The following is a 27,460-nucleotide window of genomic DNA, read 5'->3' on the forward strand; positions in this document are numbered from 1 at the left end:
AGACAATAACAACACAATGACAAGTAAGGATTCTGGCTCTCAAAAAATGACTTACATGCAATTAATCAGTATGGGAACAAACACACCTAGAGCATCATAACAGCTTGTTGGAATTTCAACTTCAGCACCAACAGCAAGGTCAATAACACGATGTGAAACCTCCTCACTGGTTATTCTGATTTGAGCCACCTAATCATAGTTAAGAAATTAGCAAAAGTGAGTTGAAACCTGATAAGATCCCCTTAAAGATTTATTCGCAAAAGAAATGATAGAAGATAAATTAAATCTCATTTTGTTATTTAGTTTTTGATTTAATATTTTGTTATATAATTTACATATTATCTAGGTGATTTTATTTTGATATTTAGTTAGATTTAGATTTTTATTCATTTATTTAGATCTTATTTAGATTTAGATTTTATTTAGTCTTTCATTATCTAGTTATCTAGATTTCATTTGTATTTACCTTTATAAATATTCTTAGCAACTTAGAAGCTAGCATATCATCATCAATAAAGTACTTTCCTAAGCCCTTTGGAGATTCTCCTAAGTGTGGCTATTGAGAAAATATAGAACGAGATTCTTGTTTCATATTATCTTAATAGAATTTTTCTTCCTGTTTCCCTTTTATCATTTGAGTGGTTTAACAAAACCAGAAAATGGAAAGACAGAAAGGAACACCAATGCACAAAAGATATGCCTTGACCAACATGTCTCCCCATGAAAAAGCCAATTATCATGTCAATAAAAAAGGATCAAAATACAAAGCAATCACAATGAGACAAATAGTAATAACTTCTTATTATGATAAAAGAAGTGAGAACAGAGAAGAGATATAAGTAGAAGATAGGTAAAGGATCTCATCCAAAAGCAATTAACCCTTGAATCAGTTCCTTAATCGATTCAATGACAAATCCGGTTTTCAGTATCTTACTCAAGAGAATATCAGTTTGAAACCATTTCATATGCTTACATAAAGTCCAGTGAGGTAAAGTTAAAAATATGAGATGTTGTGGGAGAAACTAGCATGTCCAAAGGATAGACAGTGGAGGTCAAGTTGATTAATACTCTAATGTCCCGAATTGTCTTTGTTGGATTGACATGTAGCCCACCAGCAGCACATGGAAAAGATAAAAATATCATACCTCAGCAACCTTAACACATGAAGCAATCTCTGTTCTTCCTGTGGTGCGGTCTTTCGCTTGAATGCATGCTAGATTATTACTTGCAGTTGTCTTTATTCTATCTCCCTCAATGAAAATGGAATCTTTCTGTAGCGCTTCACTTCTCTCCCCAAAATTTCTCAGTAAAGAATAGTTGATAATTCCTTGGTGACTCTGACTATCTAGTTGTGTATAACTTTCGGAAGATGAAGGCAAAAGATTTGTGGATGTATAGTGGGGAGGAAGGATCCAGGTTATCGGAAATCCCATAGCCAAGGGAAGATCAGGCACCACATTGATTGATAAAGATGAACTGTAAAACCTTGACTGCATCTTTGATCCAGAAGTTGGAAATTCACATGAGAATGACACAGCAACAGTGGACTTCCCTGCAGATCTGGAAGGGAAAGAAAATCATAAGAAACAGTGAAGCGATATTAATCAGTGGTTCTGATGTATTTCTTCTTGCACTTTTAAGTACCATATCTTCTAAAAGGCTTAAGCTATCAAAAGGAGATATGATGATGATTTTCCCCAAAAAAAACGATGACCTTGAAAATTCTTACTGAATTTCCAGCAACATGGCGGCAATTTTTAAGAAAATGTAGGCCAAAAAAGTTTCAGCCCATATGCTTAACCAGAAAAAGAAACAAACAGGAACACAACCAATGAACTTTACATTAAACCTCTAACGCACAACAAACCATTGTGATTCTGCCCATGAATCGCCATCCCTTAACTGCCAATATCCCATGTGATTATTTTGCAAAGAATCAAAAGATTCCAGCAATATATATAGTATTAGTTTATTATGCAAGCAAACACCAATGAATCTTACACAAATTTGCAGGATTAAAAGAACACTCAGGACCACATGACTTTCATTTAATTTTGACCAATCACACACAAGACCTAACAGTCAACTCCTCTAACTCTCATAACAAACTGGTGCTCTCACTAGATATGTCACCTATGTATATATAAAATCCTCAAAGACTGACACTTTCATGGAACTTTCCCTAGAAAAATCTTTTTAAAATACCATTCTATATAATTGGAAGCATGAGTTTCAGTGACCATGTGTAAAATACAATTGGTCTCCTCACAGTGCCCCTTATAAGAAAGTAATTTAGCCAACATCATCAAGACAAGTGACATAACATAATAAAACTCGTAAAGATTAATACAACCCACTACCAGCCATATAGAACAATTAGGGATAACTATCTGGTTGATAACTAGAAGCATTATATACCAACTATCATTTAGTTTAAGAAATATCAGAATGTATACCTTCCATACAAGACTTTAATAAAGCCAAGCTCAATGTCATCTGAAGAAATACCAGCTCGACTGTCTTCTGAAGCAGCCAACTGGGTGCTATACTCCTCCCCTTGAAAACTCTCTGTTCCCGTGAAACTCAGTACCTGTAGATGCATAAGACAAAGTTGTTAGACAGCCTTACACCTTCGAGAGTAATTCCTTTCTGGAGAAGACTAGTTAGCTGGAAATTTTAGGAAAGCAAGGAGTGAATGGATTACTTGCTTGAGTCATTAATCTACATGGGTGGTGTAAGAAAAGTGCGATGGCTAGGTTAAATCATTCCTGTCATCAATCAGTGGCCTGGTTTTGCATTAGCTATCCTTAGTGTCCTCCACTTAGTTCTAATGGCATAAATAGACACACATACGCACACACTCACATATTGCATTTCTTTAGGGATAATCGTGCTTATTTTTCTAATTTTAATGTGTGTTTGAGTTCTTCAATTGTATTACTTTTAAGCAAAATTGGCATTTTGTTCACGGGTGGAAATAGTTATGCACCTTTGATGAACTTGACTTACACCCCCATACCAATCTTCAGTGCATCAAATGATACAGTTTTAGTAGTACAAATAACTGCAACAACAATATTACTAACTCCCATATTCAAAGGAGAAGATAGACTTGAAGATAAAACCAAACCTTGTCATCTTCTACAGTCCAATGGTAATTTTTACAGAGCTCATAGAAAGAAAGCAGATCTCCCTGACAATAAAAAAGTGGATAATATTAAGGTTTGAAATACATGAAAGTCAAGCCAAAAAAAGGAAATAATAAATTGGTTGAGATTTTTCCATTACGCTTTTTGATGTTACCTCAAGAAAGGATGGATAAATTGGCAATTCACGGCCAACTCCAAGTTGTTCACTTTGTGAACGCAACATAACAGTAGATGGAACTCCCACTCTTAGATTGCTATGTGCTTCACAAATCACAGTATTATCATTGATAAAGACTCTGGCAAGAACTGTCTGTTGATAGTAATGATATCTTGAATTAAACAAAAAATCTTGTACCAATCAAATGCAATTAAATGCAGAATGCATGAGTGCACTGTGTCTGTGTCAAAGAAAACAAATATAAAATCTAGTTTATTTGCAACAAAAAATATGAAGAACTAGTACATGCATTCCATCCTCCACTTTCTTTTTGGATGAAGAAACAATTATTATCAAAAGAAGAACACAAGCAATTGTGAAGAAGCACCACAATACTCATAAGTATTGGGGGGGGGGGATCCCATTAACTCTTTCTAATATTCTTACAACAACAACAACAACAACAACAAGCCTTTATCCCACTAGGTGGGGTCGGCTACATGGATTGCAAGACGCCATTGTGTTCTATCATTTATTAAGCTTTTAGAAATATTATTAATTAAGAGATCACATTCAACAACTTCCAAGAGTGTTCTCTTAGGCCTTCCTCTACCTCTCTTAATCGGACTCAAAGTTATATGTTCCACTCTTCTCACTAGTGCCTCTCTTGGTCTTCTTTGTACATGCCCAAACCATCTCAACCGATTTTCTACCATTTTTTCCTCAATAGGTGCCACCCTCACTTTTTCACGTATGTGCTCATTTCGAATTTTATCTTTACGTGTATGTCCGCACATCCATCGTAACATTCTCATCTCTGCTACTCCAACTTTATGCTCTTGCTGTCCCGTTAGAGCCCAGCATTCACTACTATATAACATTGCCGGTCTGATAGCAGTACGATAAAACTTTCCTTTAAGTTTATTAGGCACCTTACGGTCACAAATAACTCCTTTAGCTTTTCTCCAATTAAACCACCCAGCTTGAATTCTATGTGAAATATCTCCACTGATTTCGCCATCATTTTGAATAATGGCTCCCAAATATCTAAACTTTTCCACTTGAGGTATAATTTGATCTCCCAATTTCACTTCCAAATTATTTTCGAATAGTCCTTTATCAAATTTACAATATAAATAACCCCCCTTGAAACAAGCATTGGCTATCCTCCATCAAGATGCCATGGAAAAATTTCCACCCTATGGGAAGTGGAAAGCAAAGAGCTTTCTTCAGAAGTTCTCACATTGAGCCCAGAAAGAGAGCAAATAATATTCTCTACATCTACTGAATGGATAGGTAAAAGTAATGTAAAAGGAAAACTACCTACAATAAAGACCCTAAAAATTGGGAAATTTGCAAGAGACAAGAAATTCAAGGATTTGGAAATAAATCTGCCTAGAAAAGGAAACAAAATTTAGAACTAATTCCCCAAAAAAAAAAAAAAAAGAACCTGACTATAAAGAGGATGAAATGTTGACACTCCACTTATCAACCAGCACCTTTAGAACATCTACTGCTCGTTTGGTAGGCACATCCACATATGTCATGCAGATAAGACTGCTTTATTTTTCTTGGATTAAGCGTTTATCTCCCTCAACATGCTTGTTTTGGCTATGATGAAGTGGGTAGTGAGCAGCAATACCTATTGCTTCCTTATTGTCACAGTACAACTTTGAAGGGTCCAAACTAGAAATTTTAAGCTCTTCCATTGAGAACTGGGTTGGAAGACCTGTCACTTTTTCCCATAAAAGACCGATCAATTTGTGGAAATATTGTATTTATTGTAAATATTCTTATCTGATTATTAGGAGTTAATAGGATTTGTTAGAATTATTAGTATTTATTCGCTTGTCTCCTAGCTTTATGTATATATAGTCTCCTATATCTTACTATTATGATAAATGGAAAATCATATTTCTCCTCCCAAAAATCTCACATGGTATTAGAGCACATTAGATCAAAACCCTAGCTAGTTTTTTGTTCTGTCGCATAGCATAGTTTTAGACTAGTAGCTGACGGACAAAACCCTAATGGAGGACGAGAGGCGCTGTTAGATCTCACCGCCGGCCAAGGAAGGACTAGAGACCTCTGATCGGCGCAACCCCAAAGTCTGGCGTCAATCGACGGCGCAAGGCGATCACACGTGCCACTCGTCCATTCTACGTCAAAGGGAGAGTCTGAGCATGTGGCAACGCATGGAGAGTTGTTTCTGGCAACGACGACCTATTCCAACAACAAGGGACCATTTCTGACCTAGTCTCAGCATTTTTCGGCTATGGGTCTTCCAAGCCTTCACTTGTTCGTTGAATGTGCGTACTGCCAGAACAAAATGGACTTAAAGAACACAAATACCCAGAAATTCCTAAGGGAAATGGGGCTTCTAATCTTAGAAGTAGTATGTCTCAGTCTTCTTGATCTGATTTATACCCCTTTTTCTCATCAACTTTCGATAATGGGTGATGAAGCTTGCAAAACTGCCATCAAAAGTTGTTGAATCTGATGCAGTATGTGTCAATCAGATTTCACAGTCGGTCTCTATCTTCTTGGCACAAAGAGGTAATTCTCTTCGAGCCTTAAAAACATCGAGGGCTGAAACATTGTAGATTATTGACTTTGGAGCATTGGATCACATGACCGATAACCACCAATTATTTTCTACATATACTCCATATACTGGAAATTTGAAAGTCAAAATTGCGGATAGGTCTCTTGCTCCTATTATGGGGAAAGAGAGTATTCGTATCTTTGAATCTATCACTCTAGAATCTGCTCTTCATGTACCAAAATTAGCATGCAATTTGTTGTCTGTTAGCCAACTAACAAAGCAATCTAAATGTTGTGCTAATTTTCTTCCAACCCATTGTGTCTTTCAGGATCTATCATTAGGTATGACCATTGGACGTGCTAAAGAGTGCGAGGGACTCTGCTTCCTTGAGAATGCTAGAGTGAGTCACCATCAAGCCACTAAAGTATGTAACTCTATATTGACCTCTAAAGATACAAATATTTTGTTATGGCATAAGAGGATGGGGCATCCTAATTTCCATTATTTATCTCGTTTGTTCCCAAACCTTTGCCCTACCAACCATGATGTCAAATGTGAAGTGTGTGAACTAGCAAACCACCAACAAATGTCATTTTCTAGAACACCGTATACACCCACCAAACCGTTTGTTACCATACATAGTGATCTATGGGGTCCATCCCGTATCCCAAACCACACCAAATCAAAATAGTGCATTACCTTCATCAATGATCATACTTGTGTTTGCTGGGTGTATCTCCTAAAAGACAAGTCTGAGACTGCATCCATATTTATCAATTTCTTTACCATGATAAACACCCAATTCAACACAAATATCCAAGTTCTACACACCGACAATGGCACTGAATATTTTAACCAGGTCTTGAATACCTTCCTTCACAAGCATGGCATTATCCATCGAAGCACTTATGCCCATACACCCCAACAAAACGGGATTGCAGAAAGAAAAAATAGACATATTCTTGAAGTAGCTAGGGCCCTCATGTTCACCCATAATGACCCAAAGTTTTATTGGGGGGATGCCATCTTTCACAGCAACCTATCTCATCAATCGAATGCCCAGTCGTATTTTGTCTTTTGACACTCCTCTTCAAAAATTGTGAAGTGTTTTCTCACATCTCATATTGAAACCAACATCCCTCGTCGTGTCTTTGGGTGCACAATCTTTGTTCACATCTATCAATCTAGTAAATTTAGACCTCGTGCTACAAAACACATATTCCTTGGTTATTCCCCTACTCAAAAGGGATACAAATGTCTTGATCCTATTTCCAAACATGTTTGTAAGCCTTGATGTTACTTTTCATGAAGATATGCCCTTTTGCCCAATTCTTCAATTCAAGGGGAGAGTATAAATCTCAAACTTGGGAACAAGAGATCAACAAAGAACAAGTGCTTACCAACAGAGTCATTACCACCTCAATTACCAGAACCATCACTCGCATCTGAACCCTTACCACCATCACCATCTCTTGTGCCAGTCATAGAAGATAATTCAACATCAGGGGGAGATATAGAGAGGCAAAAAGACAAAGACTTGTTGGTTTATTCTTGAAAGCATAAATCCAAGGAAGGAGAGCAACTTGTATTTTCAGCACCAAAGCAGTCAAAACCAGTGGTAGCTCTTGAATCACCTTAGCAAAGTCCTGAACAGGTCAGTGATCAATCTGATCTTGATTTACCCATTGCTCTCAGAAAACAACCTCGCTCTTGTACTTTACACCCAATACAGAAGCACATATCCTATAAAGCTCTTTCTCTAAGTTATCGTGCTTTTGTCACTAGTCTAGATAAAGTTGTAGTTCCCAACAATATCGAAGAAGCATTAGAAATACCAGAATGGAGAAATGTAGTCATAGAGAAAATAAGAACCCTAAAGAAGAATGAAACATGGGAGATTGTTCAAAGGCCAAGTGGCAAGAAGCTTGTAAACTACAAGTGAATTTTCACCCCAAAGTACAAGGCCGATGGTACTCTTGATAAGTTAAAAGCACGCTTGGTAGCAAGAGGGTTTATCCAGACGTATGGTATTGACTACAAAGAGACTTTTGCACTAGTGACAAAATTAAACACCATTAGAGTTCTCTTATCCATGGCAGTTAATCTAGAATGGCCACTTCATCAGTTTGACATCAAGAATGCTTTCCTAAATGGAGAACTAAAAGAAGCTTACATGACTCTACCACCAGGATTTGATAGAGGCAGAGGTGATCAAGTATGCAGGTTGAAGAAATCTCTATATGGCCTAAAGCAGTCTCCTAAGGCATGGTTTGACAGATTCTCAAAAGTCCTCAAGCGAGAAGGCTACAAGTAAGGATTGTCATACCATACAATGTTTGTTAAAGTTGAGGGAGGTAAGAGGTGCATCCTTATTACATATGTTGATGACATTATTCGTACAAGAGATTATCTTGAGGAAATCACAAGAATAAAGGTTGTTCTGGGCAAAGAATTCAAGGTAAAAGACCTTGGTGCCTTAAAACACTTCCTTGGGATGGAAGTTGTGAGGTCAAGGAAAAGTATTTTATGTATCTTAGAGGAAGTATATGCTTAATCTTCTAAAGGAAACAGGTATGTTAGGTTGTAGGCCAGCTAAAATCCCTATTGTGGTTCCAAAGAAAAAGAAGCCTAAGAAGAATAGGAAGAGTCAAAAGAAAATGATGATTCTTATGATGAGGTTGAAGAAGAAGACAATGAGAATGAAGAGGCCACTAATAAAGAAAGATATCAGAGGCTCATTGGGAAGTTGATTTAACTTTCCCATACAAGACCGGATATTGGCTTTGCAGTAAGTATGGCTAGCCAATATATGTCTGAACCGAAGAAGCATATGGAAGCAGTCTACAAGATTTTGAGATATTTAAAGGGTACTCCTGGTAGAGGGTTATTCTTCCAGAAACAAGTACAGGGAACCATAAAGGTCTACATAGATGCAAACTAGGGAAAAACTCATCCTAATAGGAGATCAACTTCTGGTTATTATTCCTTTGTTTAGGGGAACTTGGTTACCTGGAAGAATCAAAAGCAAAGGGTTGTTTCTAAAAGCAATGCTCAGTCCAAATTAAGAGCTTTGGCTCAAGGAATAATGGAAGAGTTATGGCTGAAACGAATCCTAGAAGAGATACATATCGAAGTGGACTAACCATTAAAACTTTATTGTGACAATAAGGCAGCCATAAGCATGGCCTTAAATCCTGTTCAACATGAGAAATCAAAACATGTGGAAGTGGATAGACATTTTATTAGAGAAAAAGTGAAAGATGGAATCATATGTTTGATTTATTTACCTACAAACCTTCAAGCTACAGATATTCTGACTAAGAGATTACATAAGCCTGCATTTGAAAGTTGCGTAAGCAAGTTGAACATGAAGGGGAGCATAGAGATATTGTATTGGTTGTAAATATTCTTATCTGATTATTAAGAATTAATAGGATTTATTAGGATTATTAGTATTTATTAGCCATTTATTCGCTTGTCTCCTAGCTTTGTGTATGTATAGTCTCCTGTATCCTACTATTATGATAAATGAAAAATCATATTTCTCCTCTCAAAAATCTCACACAGTTATTTTAGTATAATAGTTACCATGGAAATATGATATTTAATGTAAATATTTATTAGTCATTTTCTTTGATATTATATGTTAAATAAGATCAGATATATTGGGAAAGTTTTGATTTCACTTTTTCTCACCGTAAATCCCTACAATCTTGGCCCAGATCATAGCTACTCTATTGTATATATTCAATCGACACCCATGAATGAATTGTAGTTCAATGTTTGCTCATTTCTCTTTATAGTATCAGAGCACAAGGAAGAAAGAGAAACTAAATCATCAAAGACGAAGATGGATTCAAACTCTCAGCCTGGAACTCACCACAAAACAAAGTCAACTAGTTTAGAGGGTTCATCCAGTATGGGCTCGCATCAATTCGACTCCTTCGTGGCCAGCCAAGAGAGCTCACCCATCTCCCTTGTCTCAGACAAACTTGCTGGCGTCAACTATCAAGAATGGGCCTAGTCTGTTCGACTCGCAATAGAGGGTTGAGGCAAATGGGTGTATGTTTTCGACAGGTCCCAATGTCCAGACTCAACGAATATCAAGGCTTTTAAAGTCTAAAGGGCCAAAAATTCAATGGTGTGCTCATGGCCGGTGAATTCGATGATGCCAGCAGTGAAGAAAAGTTTCTTATTTCCACCAACAACTTGAGAAATATGGGACGCTGTGAAGGAGGCATAATCTAATGGTGAAAACGCCTCTCAAGTATTCGAAATTAAATTAAAGTTGTGGCTCGCAAAGCAAGGCAATCGTGAATCAAGTGAATATTACCTTGAAAAGATTTCTTTATGGCAAGAACTTGATCTGATTACCGCTAAGGAATGGACCAGTCTTGAGGATGCCGCTCAGTTTCGAAAGCATGTTGAGAAAAAACTCTTCATGAGTTGTTAGTAGGACTCAATTCAGATCTAGATTATGTTTGTGGCAGAATTTTGAGCTTAGAACCTTTCTCGCACTCCTGAAGCATTTGCTCTTACTGCCAGGTCTAATGATCCTAGAAACACTAAAGGGCATCCTACGTGTGAACAATGTAAGAAGGTTCATCACAGAAAGGATAAGTGCTGGGATCCTCATGGCAAACCCCCTAACTAGAAGCCAAGGAAAGGAAGAAGCCATGGATATGTCATTGAAAACTCTATGGGGGATGATAGTTCTCCCTCCTCTTTACATCCCTCAAATGATCAACTAAACAAAATCCTTGAGATGCTTTCAGCTCTACAAAATAATAGTAAGCAACTTGTTGCCATGCTGGTTCAAAGAGGTAATTAAACGAGTATGTACTAGAAATTGTTGGATAGCAGATTCATGGGCTTCAGACCATATGACTAGTAATATTAAGTTGTTTACAACATATGTACCTTGCAAAAGGAAAATTATAGTCAAGATTGCAAATGCATCTGAATCTGTTATTACTAGTATTGGGAGTGTATGGATTTCGTCTACTCTCACCTTATGTTTTTTATGTTCTGAATTTAAAGTATAGTCTACTCTCTGTGAGTGAATTGGCCAAAGATGAAAGGTGCCATGTTAACTTCTATGCTACTTATTGTCTTTTCTAAGATCTACTGATAGGGACAATTAGCAATGCTAAAGAGGTTGACAGTCTCTACTACCTAGATGAAAGTGAAGTCAGCAGTGTTAGGTCATGCAATAAATTGTCTCTCCGTAGGACTACTGAGTTGGAGTTGTGGCACAAACATATAAGTCACCCTAATTTTAATTATATGTCAAAAATGTTTCCTTCAATTTGGAATAAAAATGATTGTTCTCAGTTCTATTGTGATTCTTGTGAAAAAGCAAAACATCATCGTACTTTTTCTCGTCTACCATACATTGTATCCAAATCTTTTACAACCATTCACAGTGATCTATAGGGACCCTCACGAATTTCTAATAGAACTCACTCGAAGTGGTTTATCACATTTATTGATGATCATTCTCATGTCATTTGGGTGTTTCTACTGAAAGACAAATCTGATGTTTCCTAGTTGTTCATTGATTTCTATCATGTGATTAAAACTCAATTTCACACATCTCTTCAATCTCTCCACACTGACAATAGCACTAAATATTTCAACAAACTTCCAATGGAATTGTACTCAAAAGCACTTGCCCATATAATCCTCAACAAAAATAGTATTGTTGAGAGGAAAAACAGGCGCATCCTTGAAACAACTTGTGCACTTCTCTTCAGTAGCCATGTTCCCAAATATCACTAGGATGATGCTGTCCTAACTACAGCTTTCCTTATTAATTGTCTTCCAAACTGCACTCTGTCATATAAAACTCCCCTTGATCTTCTACACCAAACATACAATCTTCCCTACTTGGAAAACACTCCTACCTTGAGAGTGTTTGGGTGTACTACCTATGTTCATCTTCACCATACAAATAAACTTGACCCCAAAGCTGTCCGTTGTATTTTCCTAGGTTACTCTGCCACTCAAAAGGGATACAAGTGCTTTGATCCTACCACCAAACGTGTCTTTATCACTTGTGATGTCACTTTTGATGAAAATGAATCCTTCTACTACCAATCTACAATTCAAGGGGAGACTTGGAATGAATTGCAGATTAACATGAGTGAAAACACGAGTGAAATAACTAATCTTATACCTCACCATTTGGGAAACATCTGAAACAACTAATCTAGTACCTCAGCATTTGGCCATGAGTGAAACACCTGAAACAACTAACCTTATACTTCACCATTTGGCCCTTAAACTCGCAAATCTTGATCTTGGCCTAGAAATTGAGACCGACAACACAATACCACCACCTTAACTGAAACAAGTGATGTGCCAAATCCTAGTCCCAAGGAAAAGGAGAAGTCCAAGATAGGGGGACACACTAGATTTGCACAGCCCTGTGTACAAAAAAACAAGACAGGTAAAGAGCTCCATGTCCTAAGCACTAATCAAGAGTCAGAACAGAATGTAGGTCTAAAAGGAGATAATAGTGGTATTGTGGAAGAATCAGGCTATGATGATAATCTTGATTTACCTATAGTTATGAGGAAGAAGCCAAGAGCTTGCACTAGGCACCCTATCGAGAGCTTGTATCCTATTAAGCACTGTCTACCAAATTTCATGGATTTACTGCCCATCTAGAAAGTGTCACAGTGCCAAAGAATATTGAATAGGCCATGGTTGTACCTAAGTGGAGGCAAGCTGTAATGGAGGAGATGGAGGTGTTGACAAAAAATGATAGTTGGGATGTTGTAGAGTTACCTCCAGGTAAAAAAACAGTTAGATGTAAGGGGGTCTTTACACCCAAATACAATGCTAATGAAAGTCTAAACAAACACAAAGGAAGACTTATTGCTCAAGGGTTCTCCCAAGTGTATGGTATAGACTACACTGAGACGTTTTCACCAGTAGCCAAACTCAACATTGTCAGAATAATTCTATCACAAGTAGCCACTTTGATTGGCCATTACATCAATTAGATGTAAAAAACACTTTCCTAAATGGTGAGTTGAAGGAGGAAGTATACATGAAGTTGCCTCCCTAGTCCATAGGGAATAAATTAAATCAAGTATGCAAGTTGAAGAAGTCCTTGTATGGACTAAAGCAATCTCCAAGAGCTTGGTTTGAGAGACTTACACAAGTATTTAAAAAGGCAAAGTTCACACAAGGTCAAAGCGATCACACAACATTCTTTAAACACCAAGGTATTAAAATTACTGTGTTGTTGGTTTATGTGAATGATATAGTCCTTATAGATAATTGTATTAAGGAAATTGAGAACCTTCAAAAGACCCCAAGAATTCCAGATAAAAAGTCACACATTAGGCTAGATATATTCTTTGTAGTCAATATGGAAAGTCAATACTCACATAACCCTAAACAGAAACGCTTGAACAAGGTGGATAGAATTATCAAGTATTTGAAAGGTACCCCTAGAAAAGGTTTATGGTTTAAGAAATCTAAGAAATGGAATGTAGAAATCTTCAATGATGCAGATTAGGTAGGCAATCAAGAGAATAGAAAATCTACATCTGGATACCGCACATTTGTTTGAGGAAACTTGGTTAGTTGGAGAAGCAAGAAGCAAAGTGTAGTTTCCCATAGTAGTGGAGAGGTGGAATTCCGAGCCATTGCTTTAGGGATTTGTGAAGGTATATGGATCAAAAGAGTCCTTGATGAACTAAAAAAAAAATGTGAACTTGCCTATCACTCTATACTTAGATAGCATGGCAACAATTAACATCTCACACATTCCAATCCAACATGATAGGACCAAGCATGTTGAGATAGACAGACATTTTATCAAAGAGAAGATTGACAATGACATCATCAAGATAAGGCACATACCAACAAGGGAGCAAACAGTTGATGTTCTCACCAAAGGATTGAGCAGAGATAAATTTAATTATTTTATTAACAAGTTATACATCATTAACATTTATGTTCCAACTTGAGGGGAAGTATGGAAATATAATATTTAATATACATATTAGTTAGTTATTTTCTTAGATATCATACATTAAATAGGATCACATATATTAGGGAAGTTTTGATTTCACTTTTTCTCATTGTAAATCCCTACAATCTCAGCCTAGATCATGGCTGCTCTCTTGTATATATTCAAGAGACATCCGTGAATGATTTCTAGTTCAGTTTTACTCACATCTCTTCAATTATAAATGTGGAATTTTGAGAGAGAAAAAAATATATATTCCTCATTCATGTGTTTTCTAATGTACAAACTGAGGCTATATACACAAATCAAGTGAGGTAAAACCTAATAAATGCTAATAAACCTTAATAATGACAATGAATGCTAATTATTCACAATAATGACACAATATTCCCACACTCCCCCTCAAGTTGGACCATAGATGCTAATCAAGTCCAACTTGCTTGTACAACTCTCAAAGGCAGGCTTAGGCAATCCTTTGGTGAGCACATTAGCAACTTGTAACTTGGTAGGTAGGTAAGTCAAACATACAATGCCTTCCTCTACTTTCTCTCGGATTCACTTCCTTGTTCTAAATCATCTAGCTTACTAGATGGATCAGTCCTTAGTACTTCAGCTTCAAGAACTATCTCTAGTTCTGACTCTCTTGGTGCCTCAGATACAAGTTGCTCACTATCTTTTAATTTCTTCTTTCAAGTGTAAACCAATAACTCTTCGTCTTGTGGTCTTTCTACATCTCCCTCTGTTTTCTTGTTTTCGCCAAACTTTGGCATAAGAGAAAAGGTTGGTGAAGGTGGGGTGTTTGACGGAAAAGATGGTGAGGGTAATTGTTGATATCCTACTAACCTTACAATGAATATCAATTATATAGTGTAAATATATGTTTATTTAGTCAGCATGATTTTTTCCTTTTTTTTCCTTCCTTGTATCTCGGCCTATCCCTCATTTTAAGGCCAGATTTGTGTCTTCATACCTATATATATTCCCTTGAAAGGGTCCAGTGAAAATATAAGAATTTCTCCTCAAATATCTCCATGGTATCAGAGCCACAAGAGGAAGAACTCGATTCATCTTCGGATACTGAGTCGGAGATGAGTCCTTGACCAGGGCAAAGCAAGTTGCAGTCAACAACGCTACCGGCAACAGAGGATTCCGCCGCAAATGGGTCCACACGAGTCGTCTCTTCTGGGCTTGAGACTTCCGCGATTCTGATCGTACCAGAGAAGTTGAATGGCGAGAACTATCGTGAATGGGCACAGTCAATGACGCTCGCTCTCGAAGGTCGTGCCAAACTGGGCTTCATCTCAGGTGAATCTCCTACTCCTCCAACGTCCGACGTCAAGGCTTGGAAGAAGTGGAAATCTGAAAATGCTCTTGTCTCTTCATGGCTCATAAATGCTATGATTCCAACCATCAAAAAGAGTTTCATGTTTCCTTCTACCGCCCAAGCCATTTGGGAGGTTGTTCGTGAAGCCTACAGTGATGGTGAAAATGTCTCTCAAGTATTTGAGATAAAACAGAAACTTTCACTTTCTATCCAGAATGGTCGAAGTTTGGGTAAGTATTATCTCAAAAAAAACTCTCTGGCAAGAACTGGACTTAATGAGTGATGATACATGGTGCTGCCCTACTGGCGCTGCCAAATCCCAGAAAAAATTAGAAAAGGAGCGTCTATTTGAATTACTTGTAGGTTTGCATGCTGTGTTTGATGACGCTAGAGGCCGAATTTTAAGCACAGAACCTCTTCCATCTGTCTGAGAAGCATTTGCTATGTTAAGAAGGGAAGAATCCCGGAGAAAAGTCATGCTGAAAGGAGATTCTACAGCACAATCTACATTGCCTGAATCGTATTCCGCACTTGCTGTACGTTCAAATGAGCAAAAGAATAATAAGGGACGTCCTACTTGCAATCGTTGCAGCAAGGTAGGACATACTAAAGATACTTGCTGGGACATACATGGCAAACCCCTTGATTGGAAACCTCAGAAAAGCAGAGGTCGTGGATATACAGCTGAAGCTGCCAAGGAACCCAGCATGTCTTCACAAGATGATCCTCTCAACAAGATTTTGGAGATGCTTGTTGCCATGAAAAGCGACAAACAACCAATTGCAACTATGGTTAAACGAGGTAATTTCTCTCAAGCACTATCTACCGTCAAAGGTAAGTGCTCAAGGAGCTGTTGGATTATAGATTCAGGTGCATCTGACCATATGACTGATAATATTACACTCTTTATGACATACATCTCATGCAAGAAAAAACTTGATGTTACAATTGCTGATGATTCTAATTGTTTGGTGGTTGGTATTGGCGATGTTCGTATTTCTGCTACCTTAACTTTACATAATGTTCTTCACGTTCCAAAGTTAAAGTGTAGTTTACTATCTGTTAGCCAATTGGCAAAATACACACGTTGCCATGTTAACTTTTTTGCAAACCATTGCTTATTTTAGGATCTGTTGACGGGGACAATGATTGGCAGTGCTAGAGTTTGATGGGCTTTACTACCTGGATGAAAGTGATGTTAAGAGTATTGGAACTTGCAATAAAGTGTCCCTCCCTAGGTCTAGTGAGTTAGAGTTATGGCACAAACAGTTAAGTCATCCTGATCTTCATTATATGTCTCAATTGTTTCCTTCAATTTGCTCTAATAAAGACTCATCTATCTTTTATTGTGACTCTTATGAACGTGCTAAACATCACCGCTCATCCTTTCCTAGCCTTCAATATCATGCATCTCATCCCTTTACTACAATCCATAGCGATGTGTGGGGTCCCTCTAAGACTCCAAATCGAACTCAAACTAGATGGTTTATAACCTTCATTGATGAGCACACTCGCGTAACTTGGGTTTTTCTTGTGAAAGATAAAACAGAAGTTTATCAAACTTTTGTTACTTTTTACAAAATGGTTCAAACACAATTTCACACAAATATTCAAATCCTTTATAGTGACAATGGCACTGAATATTTCAACAAAAAATTTCTCTACTTTCCTTAAAGACCATGGAATCATTCATAAAAGCACTTGCCCTCACAGTCCTCAACAAAATGGGATTGCGGAAAGAAAAAACCGTCATATTCTTGACATAGCTAGAGCCCTAATGCTTAGCAGCAATGTGCCCAAATATCACCGGGATGATGCTATCCCCATTGCCACTTACCTTATAAATCGTCTACCAAGTAGAACGCTATCTTATAAAACTCCGTTACAGCTTCTTTGTGCCACTTATAACCTACCCTATCTCACAAATAACCTTCCCCTACGTGTGTTTGGTTGTACTTCCTATGTCCACCTACATTATAGTAACAAACTTGACCCCTGAGCTGTTAGGTGTGTCTTCCTCAGTTACTCTGCCTCTCAAAAAGGGTATAAATGCTTTGATTCTACTACAAAACGTCTGTATATTACTTGTGATGTTACCTTTCACGAAGAAGTCCCCTATTACCATGAGTCTTCAATTCAGGGGGAGAGTTGGAGTGAATTTCAGCCCACAAATGAACCTGAACCTGACTTGTTGTTTGTGGAACTTGCCCCCCAAGATACTAATACCCCCCAAGATACTAATAGTGAGAGTGGGGAAAGGCCAAATGAAACAGAAAAGTCTGACCCAGGGGTAGAGACTGCCAGGAAATTTGACAAGTTCTATACACGAAGACACAAGACAGGTATTGTGCCCGAAAGCCCTAGCACTCACCAAGAGTCAGAACCAGCAGCAGGTCCAACGGAGAAACAAGGTTTTAGTTATAGCAATGAACAGAAAGAAGAAATAGAAGACCTGGATCTCCCTATTGCAATCAGAAAGAAGCCTAGAGCTTGCACACGACGTCCCATAGAAAAATTCGTTTCCTATTAGGCACTTTCCTCAAAATATTGTGCATTTGTTGCCCACCTTGATAGTGTCAAGGTACCAAATAACATTGATGAAGCTCTAGTCATGCCTGAATGGAGGAAAGCAGTTCTAGAAGAAATGGAGGCCCTTGAGCGAAATAACACCTGGGTAGTAGTTGATCTCCCTAAAGGAAAAAGGCCTGTTGGTTGTAAGTGGGTCTTCACTCCTAAATATCTAGCTAATAGAAGCTTGGAAAAATATAAGGCTAGACTTGTTGCAAAAGGCTCCTCACAAGTATATGGGATGGATTACACAGAAACATTTGCACAGTAGCAAAGTTGAATACTATTAGAATTCTATTGTCATTAGCTACAAATCATGACTGGTCATTACATCAGTTAGATGTTAAGAATGCATTTTTGAATGGTGAACTCAAGGAAGAGGTATATATGAAAATGCCTCCAGGGTTTCCAGGGAAGAAATCAAACCAAGTATGCATGCTGAAGAAGTCACTGTATGGATTAAAACAATCACCTCGGGCATGGTTTGAGCGCTTTACCAAGGTGTTGAGGAGGCAAGGGTTCTCTCAGGGACAGAGTGATCATATTATGTTCTACAAACACAAAAAGGGAAAAATGACAGTTCTAGCTGTCTACGTTGATGATATTGTTCTCACTGGAGATGACACAGCTGAAATTGACCATATTAAAACTGCATTAGCCCAAGAGTTCCAGATAAAAAATCTCGGAGAAATGAAATACTTCCTCGGGATGGAAGTAGCCCAATCAAAGAAGGGGATTTACATCTCTCAAAGGAAGTATGTTCTGGATCTCTTAAAGGAGACAGGCATGTTGGGATGCAGACTAAGTGATACTCCCATCAGAGCAGATAAGATCAGTCAAGATGAAGATCTTGGGAAGACGTTGATAAGGGAAGATACCAATGTATGGTAGGAAAGTTGATATATCTTTCTCACACCAGGCCAAACATTGCATTTGTTGTAAGCGTGATTAGTCAACACTCACATGATCCGAAGCAGAAACACCTAAATGAAGTTTATAGAATCCTTCGCTATCTGAAAGTTCACCCGGTCATCGACTATGGTTTAAAAAATCTGATAAAAGAAATGTGGAGTTGTTTACAGATGCTGATTGGGCTGGTGATCAAGACGAGCGAAAGTCTACTTCAGGTTACTGCACATTTGTGTGGGGCAATCTTGTAACCTGGAGAAGTAAGAAGCAAAGTGTTGTTGCAAGGAGTAGTGCTGAGGCAGAATTCAGAGCAATTGCTCTTGGAATTTGTGAGGGAATTTGGCTCAAGCGAGTCTTGGTGGAGTTAAAGCAGAGCATGAATCTACCAATTAAACTATATTCAGATAATATGGCAACCATTAACATATCTCATAATCCTGTTCAACATGATAAAACCAATCATGTTGAAATTGATCGGCACTTTATCAGAGAAAAAATTGATGATGGTGTTATTCGATTGTCCTATATCCCATCTAGAGAACAAACTGCCAATATTCTTACAAAAGGATTAGCTCGAGACAAGTTTAAACATTTTGTAGGCAAGTTGGACATGATTAACATCTATGATCCCACTTGAGGGGGAGCGTTGATATCCTAATATCCTTACAATTAATATCAATTATATAGTGTAAATATATGTTTATTTAGTCAGGATGATTTTTTCCTTTTTTTTCCTTCCTTGTATCTCGGCCTATCCCTCGTTTTAAGGCCAAATTTGTGTCTTCATACTTGTATATATTCCCTTGAAAGGGTCCAGTGAAAATATAAGAATTTCTCCTCAAATATCTTCAGTAATGATTTTTGTGAGGGCTCAAAAACCACATATTCTGTGTAAGGTGCTAGTTCTCAAGTCTGAGATTCACCTATACTCTCCCCCTGAATTGAAGAATTGGAATAAAAGGGAGTTTCTTCGTGGAAAGTAACATCAAGGTTTACAAGGGTGCATTTAGACATAGGATCAAAACATTTGTATCCTTTCTGAGTGGGAGAATAGCCAAGACAGATGCACTTGATAGCTCAAGGTTCAAGTTTACTATTTTGGTGGATATGAACAAGGGCTGTGCAACCAAATATGCGAAGTGGAAGTTTGGTTTCAATGTGGGATGCAGGAAAAACACTTTACAATTTTTGGAGAAGAGTTTCAAAGGATAAGATTCGACTGGGCATTTGATTGATGAGATCGATCGCAGTTAAAATGGCATCCCTCCAATAAAATTTTAGCAAAGTGCAAGCGAACATGAGTGCTATTGCAACTTCAAGGATATGTCTATTTTTCCTTTCTACAATCCCATTTTGTTGAGGGGTATGGGCACGAGTACTTGTATGGATAATACCATGATTTTGGAGGAAATGACTGAAAGATTGGTTGAAGTACTCAGTACCATTATCAATGTGCAAGACTTGAATGCTAGCATTGAATTGGTTTTTGATCATGGTGAAAAAACCCATGAACGTGGATACAGCCTCAGACTTATTCTTTAAAAGATAAACCCAACAAATATGAGTATGGTCATCAATGAAGGAAATGAACCATTTTGTTTGAGTACGATTTGGAGTACAAGATGGGCCCCATGGTCACTGTGAATGATTGTAAAAAGTTTGGTGGGTGTGTATTTGGCTCTGGGAAAGGAAGTTCGATGGTGTTTGGCAAGTTCACACACCTCACACTGAATTTCACTATAATTCAGGTTGGTGCATAAGGTTAGAAACACTTGTTGAAGGTAATAAAAATTAAGAAGACCCATCCTCTTATGCCATAACATAAAATTATCAATGTAAGAGGTAGACACAGAATTACCGACAATGGGTGAGTTATCCACTCGATGACGATCTCTAAATAATAGAGCCTCTCGTATTCCTGGCACTGCCAATTGTTGCACCAAATGATAGGTCCTGAAACAAGCAATGAGACGGGAGAAATCTAGCAAAACAATTTGACAGCCTAGTTAATTAACTGATTGAAAGCAAAGTGCAATCAAGTTTTGGTACATGGAGAACAGATTCCAAAACAATAGAATATGACATATGGATACTCCCTTTCCCACCACAAGTGCTAAGGAGCCATTTGCAATTTTTACTTCAACATTTCCAGCACACGAAGCATAAGTGGTGAACAATTGATGACAGTTAGTCATATGATCGGATACCCTAGAATCCACAATCCATGCCACTGCACTTCAAGTTGTCTTAAAGCTTGAAGAAAGGAACCCGTTTTTGCCACTAATGTTATAGGTGCAGATTTGGAAAAATTAGACACGACACTATGAGGAGTATACATAGCACTTCAAATAAGGGAAATGCTTCATAATAGACTAAAAACAAAAGCCACAACTCAATATAACTCCAAACCCAACAAAACAGGGCACTAACAACACCATACGACCTGATATGGTTCGAAAACGATGTACCCATACATTGGATTGTGCTAGATCTAGCCGGAGAGAGTGCGTCGCCGCCATCCGAGAAGATCGCATCCTGAACTGCACTACCACGCGCCACCGGAAGCTTGCCGACGCAGTTCACGAGGGTGGCGCATGTGCTCCACACGCACTGCTGTTCGCCATCACCGTCCTAGGTTTCACTGTTCAGAGCCTCCTGAGTACGTTTAAGGTGGCGGTGAGATTCAAAACTCGCTCCACCATTGTCCAAACAAACGCCCTCACGTACTGTTCAGAAAGTCTCATCCTAGCCACTCTAGAACTAACCTAATTTGAATTTTTGAGCCTGATGCTCTGATACCATGTGGAATTTTGAGAGAAAAATATATTTGTCATTAATGTGTTTTCTAATATACAAACTGAGGCTATATATACACATCAAGTGAGGTAAAACCTAATAAATGCTAATAAAGCCTAATAATGACAATGAATGCTAATTATTCACAATAATGACATAATATTCCCACAATAAATTAAGAGGAACTATTAAAATATTAGGAGTTCATTATTATCTTGAAGTTTATCATTGTCTAGAAGTCTTATAGTTATCAATAATCATTTTTCACTCAGCTCTTGATATTATAACTTGAAAATGAAAACCCTCCTAAATCAACAGTGTGCTACGAAGTGAACCTCAAATCCAAAGCACTGAAGCACCAGCTAAACTATGCTATCAAAATGTACACAATCTATCATATCAAAATGTATCATCACAAGTGGCTTGTGCAAGACAATCAGCTAAACTAAGCTTCAAACAAAAGAGTATGCATTATCACACACACAAAAACAAAAAAAAAAAGATTAAGGTTGAGAAGGGTTTTGCATCTTACAGTGTTCCCTGTTGAAATTGCTGAGAGCCGTCCAGAATATCGATTGATACTTGCAATTTTATCATCCTCAATTGCAAATTCAACATGTACACCAAGGGTTGGGCCTCCTTTCATGGTAACCTAAGCAGATAAATTAATAAAATGTCATCATAAAAAACGCAACATGTTGAGAATATAAACTTAAAAAGAACACTACTCAATGAATTTTTTTCTATGATTACATCCTTTAATCAAACTTGTGAATTTCAAGGTAATATACAAAGTACTTGCAATCTGAAACATACCACATAAGAAGCACCAGGTAAGAGGAATATATTATGAGGGTGGATTCTTGGTGTTGCATAGACTTCCACTTTAACAGCTTGCTCTGTATCTCATGTCCAGAATGCTGAACGGAACTGACCTGGTTCCATGAATAATCAACAAGATTTGAATTTTCAACTTACTTTGAACTGAGACAAAGATCAAATTGACTGAGATAGAAAATGGACTTACATAAAGGGATGTTATTCCAAGAAGTCTTCCCTGGATTTTAAAACTTGCTGCCGAAACATACCCATCAACAAGACTTGAGAAATCACCATCATCCATGAGGTCAATTATATGATCCTCAATGTGTACCCTAATTTTCATGTAAGCAATCTGCATCGTAGGTTCCAAATCATTCAGTTTATATCAGGGTGCGGACTTCAGTCTGACATATACATGAGTCATCAAGGTCTAGAAAATTTAGAAGATAACTGCCTCCATTGACCAGTTTCATTGTAGAACAATAATATCTATGTACAACGTGCACAAGAAATTGAGTGTGGCTTTTTAAAATAGGAGGAAACAATTTAAACCTGAGAGCCATGAAAACTCCTTCCATCATTAGTACCAACCAATAGGTCAACTGTCTGTAAACTTCCTTCCTGAAAACATCAAAATGGGCACATGATGTAGCAAATTTAGACCAAAAAAGCGAGAAAAAAACTTTTATAGAAGGCATACCATTAGGCTAATCTTATCTCCTGATATAATTTTAATCCACTCTATATCTGCAACTTGGACCTGTAAAATTGAAGGTTCAGTGGCTCTTAAGAATTCCACAAAAGAAGACATCACTTGACTAACACAATACGAGATGGCATTGCCTTTGCGAAACTGAAAGACAACTTGAAATTTTACCATTAAGAGGGTACGTGATAGTTTTTTCTTACTAATCTGGCTCAGTCAATTCTTAAAATGGTAAGATTCAACCTGAAAGTAAGAGTCTAAACTAGATATACGACCATATGCAGCTGAATTTTGTTAATCTGGTCCCTATTGAAGTTGTCATTTAAGCAAATAAAGTACATATTATCACACCGCAAAATTGCACACTGAGCCAAGTTGCAACTATCAATTTATGTAATAAGCAAGAGATACATAAATCACATCATGCAAAAGTTACCCATTCTTATCATGTAAAAGGGGCTTGCCTAGTCAAAACTAAGATTTGTGATTCATAAGCATGCGAAAAGATGCATAGGTTTGAAAAACAGACTAACTGTTCCAGCTAGATGATTGGCGTTTGGTGAACATATTAGCTCAAGCTGTTTTCTTTCTAGTCCACTCAAGCCAACTGGCCCAAGGATTCACTGAGCTGGCCAGTTTAGTGGAAATACCTGACTCAAGCATGAATGGGAATCGGCAGCAAAGTACTACCACTAGGTTTAAGCAATGTGCTTGCATTTGCCGTTGGCAACCATTTAGTCAAGTTTGTAGTTGTATCATATATACAAAACAAGTCTATTATATAATGTTCTTTTCATAAAAATTAATTCCTAAATTTACACAGCATAAAAGTTTAGAAAAGGTTTAATATACTAGCAGGCTATCATTTAAATTAATATTATATTATGATTGAAGATATTTTGGTAACAAATATTCTATCGAGTAGAATTGTGAAATACAAGAAATATTCAGCAATATTTTAGAAATAAAAGTACATAAATCTAATCATTTTCATCTTGAATTTTTAATTTCTAATTCAGTTGGTTTCTAACAAACTATGATCCACTCTTTCCAAACAAAAGAATTTTTTTCTGGCTCTTACTGTTGTAAAAGATTACTACTACCACTACTACAACATGTATGCAAAATCCTCTTATAATAAAATTGATAGATGTATAAAATATTATCTCTATGAGACAACTTAATTTCAGTCAGAATTAGTTGGAGCTGGATGTTTTTAAGGAGCATGGTAGGCTTTCAGGGAACAGGATGATTACTCAGAGTCAGACATGCCATAATGTAAGAGAAAGAGAGAATATATTATCGTTTAACCGGTTGGAAAAAATAGACTAGAGATAGAAAAACATACAATTTCCTTATTTATCAAGCAATTCAAATTGCAGAAACGAAACTTACAAGTGCAGAAGCTGTGAGTGGAGGTGTTAACCCAATGTCAAACAAAGTCAGATTAGCTATCCCCAATCCTCTAGGGACAAAATTAGTTGTAAGCTGTGTAATCCTGATGGAGGTTGGATAAGTTCTACCACTTGAGAATCATTTGTAACAGCTTCCAAGAAACAGCTTCCACCAGTAATTGACAAATTTATCTGGAAGCGAGCACTGAAATAGAAAAGAAGCTTTAAGTAATAAATATGATACATAAAAACTGAATTCCAAGAACACAACATTTGAAAATATTAGCATTGCAAATATAAGTAACTAATCCATATAACCTGAATAAGATGGACAGTGGCATTGGGGAAGAGAAATGATTCTAATATTTCACATACACCCTTCAAGACTTGACAACCATACTCCCAAACCATAGCCAATCAGATATCTCACGGCCATTGATACTAATAAGGGTTCTTACTTTTAACTACAATCTTTTTTGTATTCAAAACATTTCGGCAATTTCTAATAAATGATTTTTTTTACAAGCACTGACAAAAGAGTAGGCATTAAATTTTAAATTTTATTTAGAGTTACCCATGCTCTTCTGCACTTCTCCCATATAAATTTTACTCATCTCTATTGTTTAACGTAACAATAATGGTATCAGACATTTACATGTGTGAGCTGACAAAATTTGAGTGCATCAGATCAGGTAATTTAAAAAAAAAAAAAGTATATTTAATTATAAGAGAAACATTTATGAATTTGTCCAGCTGATTTTCAAGCCCTTTAATCTATCTTGTCCATGAATTTAGGAGATAAAAGGAGCATAAAATTTTTGAAAGTCTAGCGTTTTCTTGTTTTTAGTGTCTTTAATAAGAGCAGAATGCGGGAGTGTTTGATCAGCATTTCATCTGCCCCATCTTTTTTGGGAGCGGATTATTTTCTTGGCCTGGCTGTGGTTTACAGCTGGATGAGTTTATGGTTTTTAAAAGGAGTTTTCCATCATGATCCACAAAAGGACTGGAAAGCTCTTTTGATTATGAGTCTGTAATTTTGTTTCCTTTCCTTTATCTTGATTGTTATGGGAGGACTACTTGTCATCGTTTGTTGTATTGCCCTCTTTTCTTTAATAAAATCATTTTCTTTACAATAAAAAGAAGAAGAGAGAATGAGGTAAAGATATCCTCCTAAAAAAGCCCTAAATACCATAATTTTTCAATTATTATGCGGGTAATTCCATCAAAATTTATGATAATCCTTATTTGGTGCAGCCATTGAGAGCATGGTGTGGTGGCATAATTTTGGAACAATTAAGTTATACAGTGTGAAAATAAGCCTCTTCTGCATGAAATCAGCTAATAATGATAATAGAATACTGCTCTGACCTTGCACATTAAATTTAACCCACATAGTTCTCAAATTAGGTCAAGAGAAAACACCATAGTGCAGCAATTAAACAAGCTTGGGCCTTACTATGGTTAAAGTCAAGCAATATAGCATATGCCTACAAATGTTAGTGTTACCATTGGCATCAGGATTGAAATAAAGCAAGCTGACTCTGGATCAATTCGTAGGCTAGAACAAGCTGCAACATTGGAACAACGTCAAGATAAAATTTAACATTTTAAAAAAAACAAAATGAAATGAATGTACATGAGCAGCAGTAATGCACATTGACAATGATAATGACAAGCAGTTGTTCATAATTGATTTTAATCAAAATGTGTGAAGAACAAGCCTCAGCTTGAAGAACAATTAATTCCAGCAAAAAGTACCTGTAGACGAACTGCATCTGTCAGAATAATTTCAGATTCAGGAGAATGATGAAAGGTTTTACTTTGCAACCTATCATGAAAGCCAGTGACAGTTGCACGAACAATGCACTAGAAACAAAGAATTTATGCCACTATTGTCAACCATACATTAATAACCAATATTATCAGCATCGGCTTAAGAAGAATAAAAAAAAAGGAACAAAAGGATTTAACAAAAAAAAAAGGAAAGAAAGATTTCAAAAAAAAAAGAAAATAAAGAAAAGGCTCAAAAGAAATTTCAGATCCCTTTATAAATCCACTAGGGAAAGCCCCAATAAAATCCCTAATTATAGCTCAAAAGTGATGAATATAAACTTAAATTCATCATCGCATTAGTAGCAATGCGACTAAGAAAAGTAGGCTTCTATAAACAAGTTGAACGTTTTGAGGCAAGCCAAAATAAATAAATTTTGAGACAATGTTCTTGAAAGCCACTCCAGTCATTCAAATTAAGACCAAAAGTTTGACAAACAACTAGTTTGAGGTAATACCTCAAGCAGTAAATAAAAAAGACAAATTAATAACTTTTTAAGTACCAGTCCTGATTCATTTTGCAAGACCAAAAATCTCTCCCAACTGTTGGGCTCCACTATATCATAAGCATCATCCCATAATGCTAGTCCATCACAACTGTTAAGCCCCCAACTCAAACTGAGAGAAGATGAGTTTGCAAAAGGTTCCCCTGAATCATCGATTCCAACAGCAGATAGCCGAATAGTGTGCCCATTTGCCACAGTAATAGGCACATCACGCAATTTCTCTGAACTACGATCAGCTAGAATTGCTGCTCTAATAACATCACGCTCATTCACTGAAATGCACAGTTTCTCAGAAAAGAATAGGGAGGAAAGTTTTCAAGTGTATGTTGTCAATCACTGCAACTAGGATAAAAAAATAGACTTAACCTGGTTTCATCAGCTATAAGCACAATCGAAGAAGGAATGCTGCATGTAACGGACAGCCAAGCTTCAGACACAGAAGGAAGAGGATGGTCATCCCCTACCAAATTCCCACGTCTAAAATCTAAAAGAAGTTTCTGAGTCATTTAAACCAGAGAAGGTTACTGTGATGATTACAACTACATTAAAGATGAATTAGGAAATTATCTAGCAAGAACAGAATACAAAACCTTACATAAGTTCCCAGTGTTTGACAAAAAACCCGGTATAAACTCCGTCTGGCAGATACCCGATGCACAGAACTCCAGCTTCAGTCAGAGCATCACCTTCATTCAAACTTCCACATCTTCAAGGAAGTCAACATTTTTGCCCCATGGCTCAGGTCCACCACTTAACGATATATCTAA

The 27,460-nt window shown here is 37.1% G+C and overlaps 2 protein-coding genes across 2 annotated transcripts in view; both read right to left on the reverse strand.

Annotated features, from left to right (window-relative positions):
• The window catches only part of LOC129298340 (nuclear pore complex protein GP210-like), a 30,128-nt gene extending 5,335 nt beyond the window's left edge, over window positions 1–24,793 (reverse strand). Inside the window, 13 exon segments of the mRNA XM_054936744.1 lie at window positions 87–189; window positions 1,146–1,560; window positions 2,457–2,590; window positions 3,131–3,193; window positions 3,304–3,459; window positions 21,968–22,087; window positions 22,252–22,337; window positions 22,340–22,370; window positions 22,463–22,609; window positions 22,810–22,878; window positions 22,958–23,017; window positions 24,359–24,461; window positions 24,753–24,793. Of these exon segments, the coding sequence (XP_054792719.1) occupies window positions 87–189; window positions 1,146–1,560; window positions 2,457–2,590; window positions 3,131–3,193; window positions 3,304–3,459; window positions 21,968–22,087; window positions 22,252–22,337; window positions 22,340–22,370; window positions 22,463–22,609; window positions 22,810–22,878; window positions 22,958–23,017; window positions 24,359–24,461; window positions 24,753–24,793 (1,528 nt within the window).
• A 1,286-nt stretch (window positions 24,794–26,079) lies between these two features.
• On the reverse strand, window positions 26,080–27,399 carry LOC129298341 (nuclear pore complex protein GP210-like; the record flags this gene model as incomplete). The annotated part of the gene is made up of 4 exons (XM_054936745.1): window positions 26,080–26,223; window positions 26,691–26,965; window positions 27,055–27,170; window positions 27,289–27,399. Coding segments are annotated over 4 exons (646 nt in total), but the record flags the coding sequence as incomplete, so codon positions are not given.
• Between the last annotated feature and the right edge of the window lie 61 nt (window positions 27,400–27,460).

The sequence above is a fragment of the Prosopis cineraria genome, unplaced genomic scaffold, assembly GCF_029017545.1.
Source record: "Prosopis cineraria cultivar Desert tree isolate PC_DT_omini unplaced genomic scaffold, ASM2901754v1 PC780, whole genome shotgun sequence".
Classification (NCBI taxonomy): Eukaryota; Viridiplantae; Streptophyta; class Magnoliopsida; order Fabales; family Fabaceae; genus Prosopis; species Prosopis cineraria.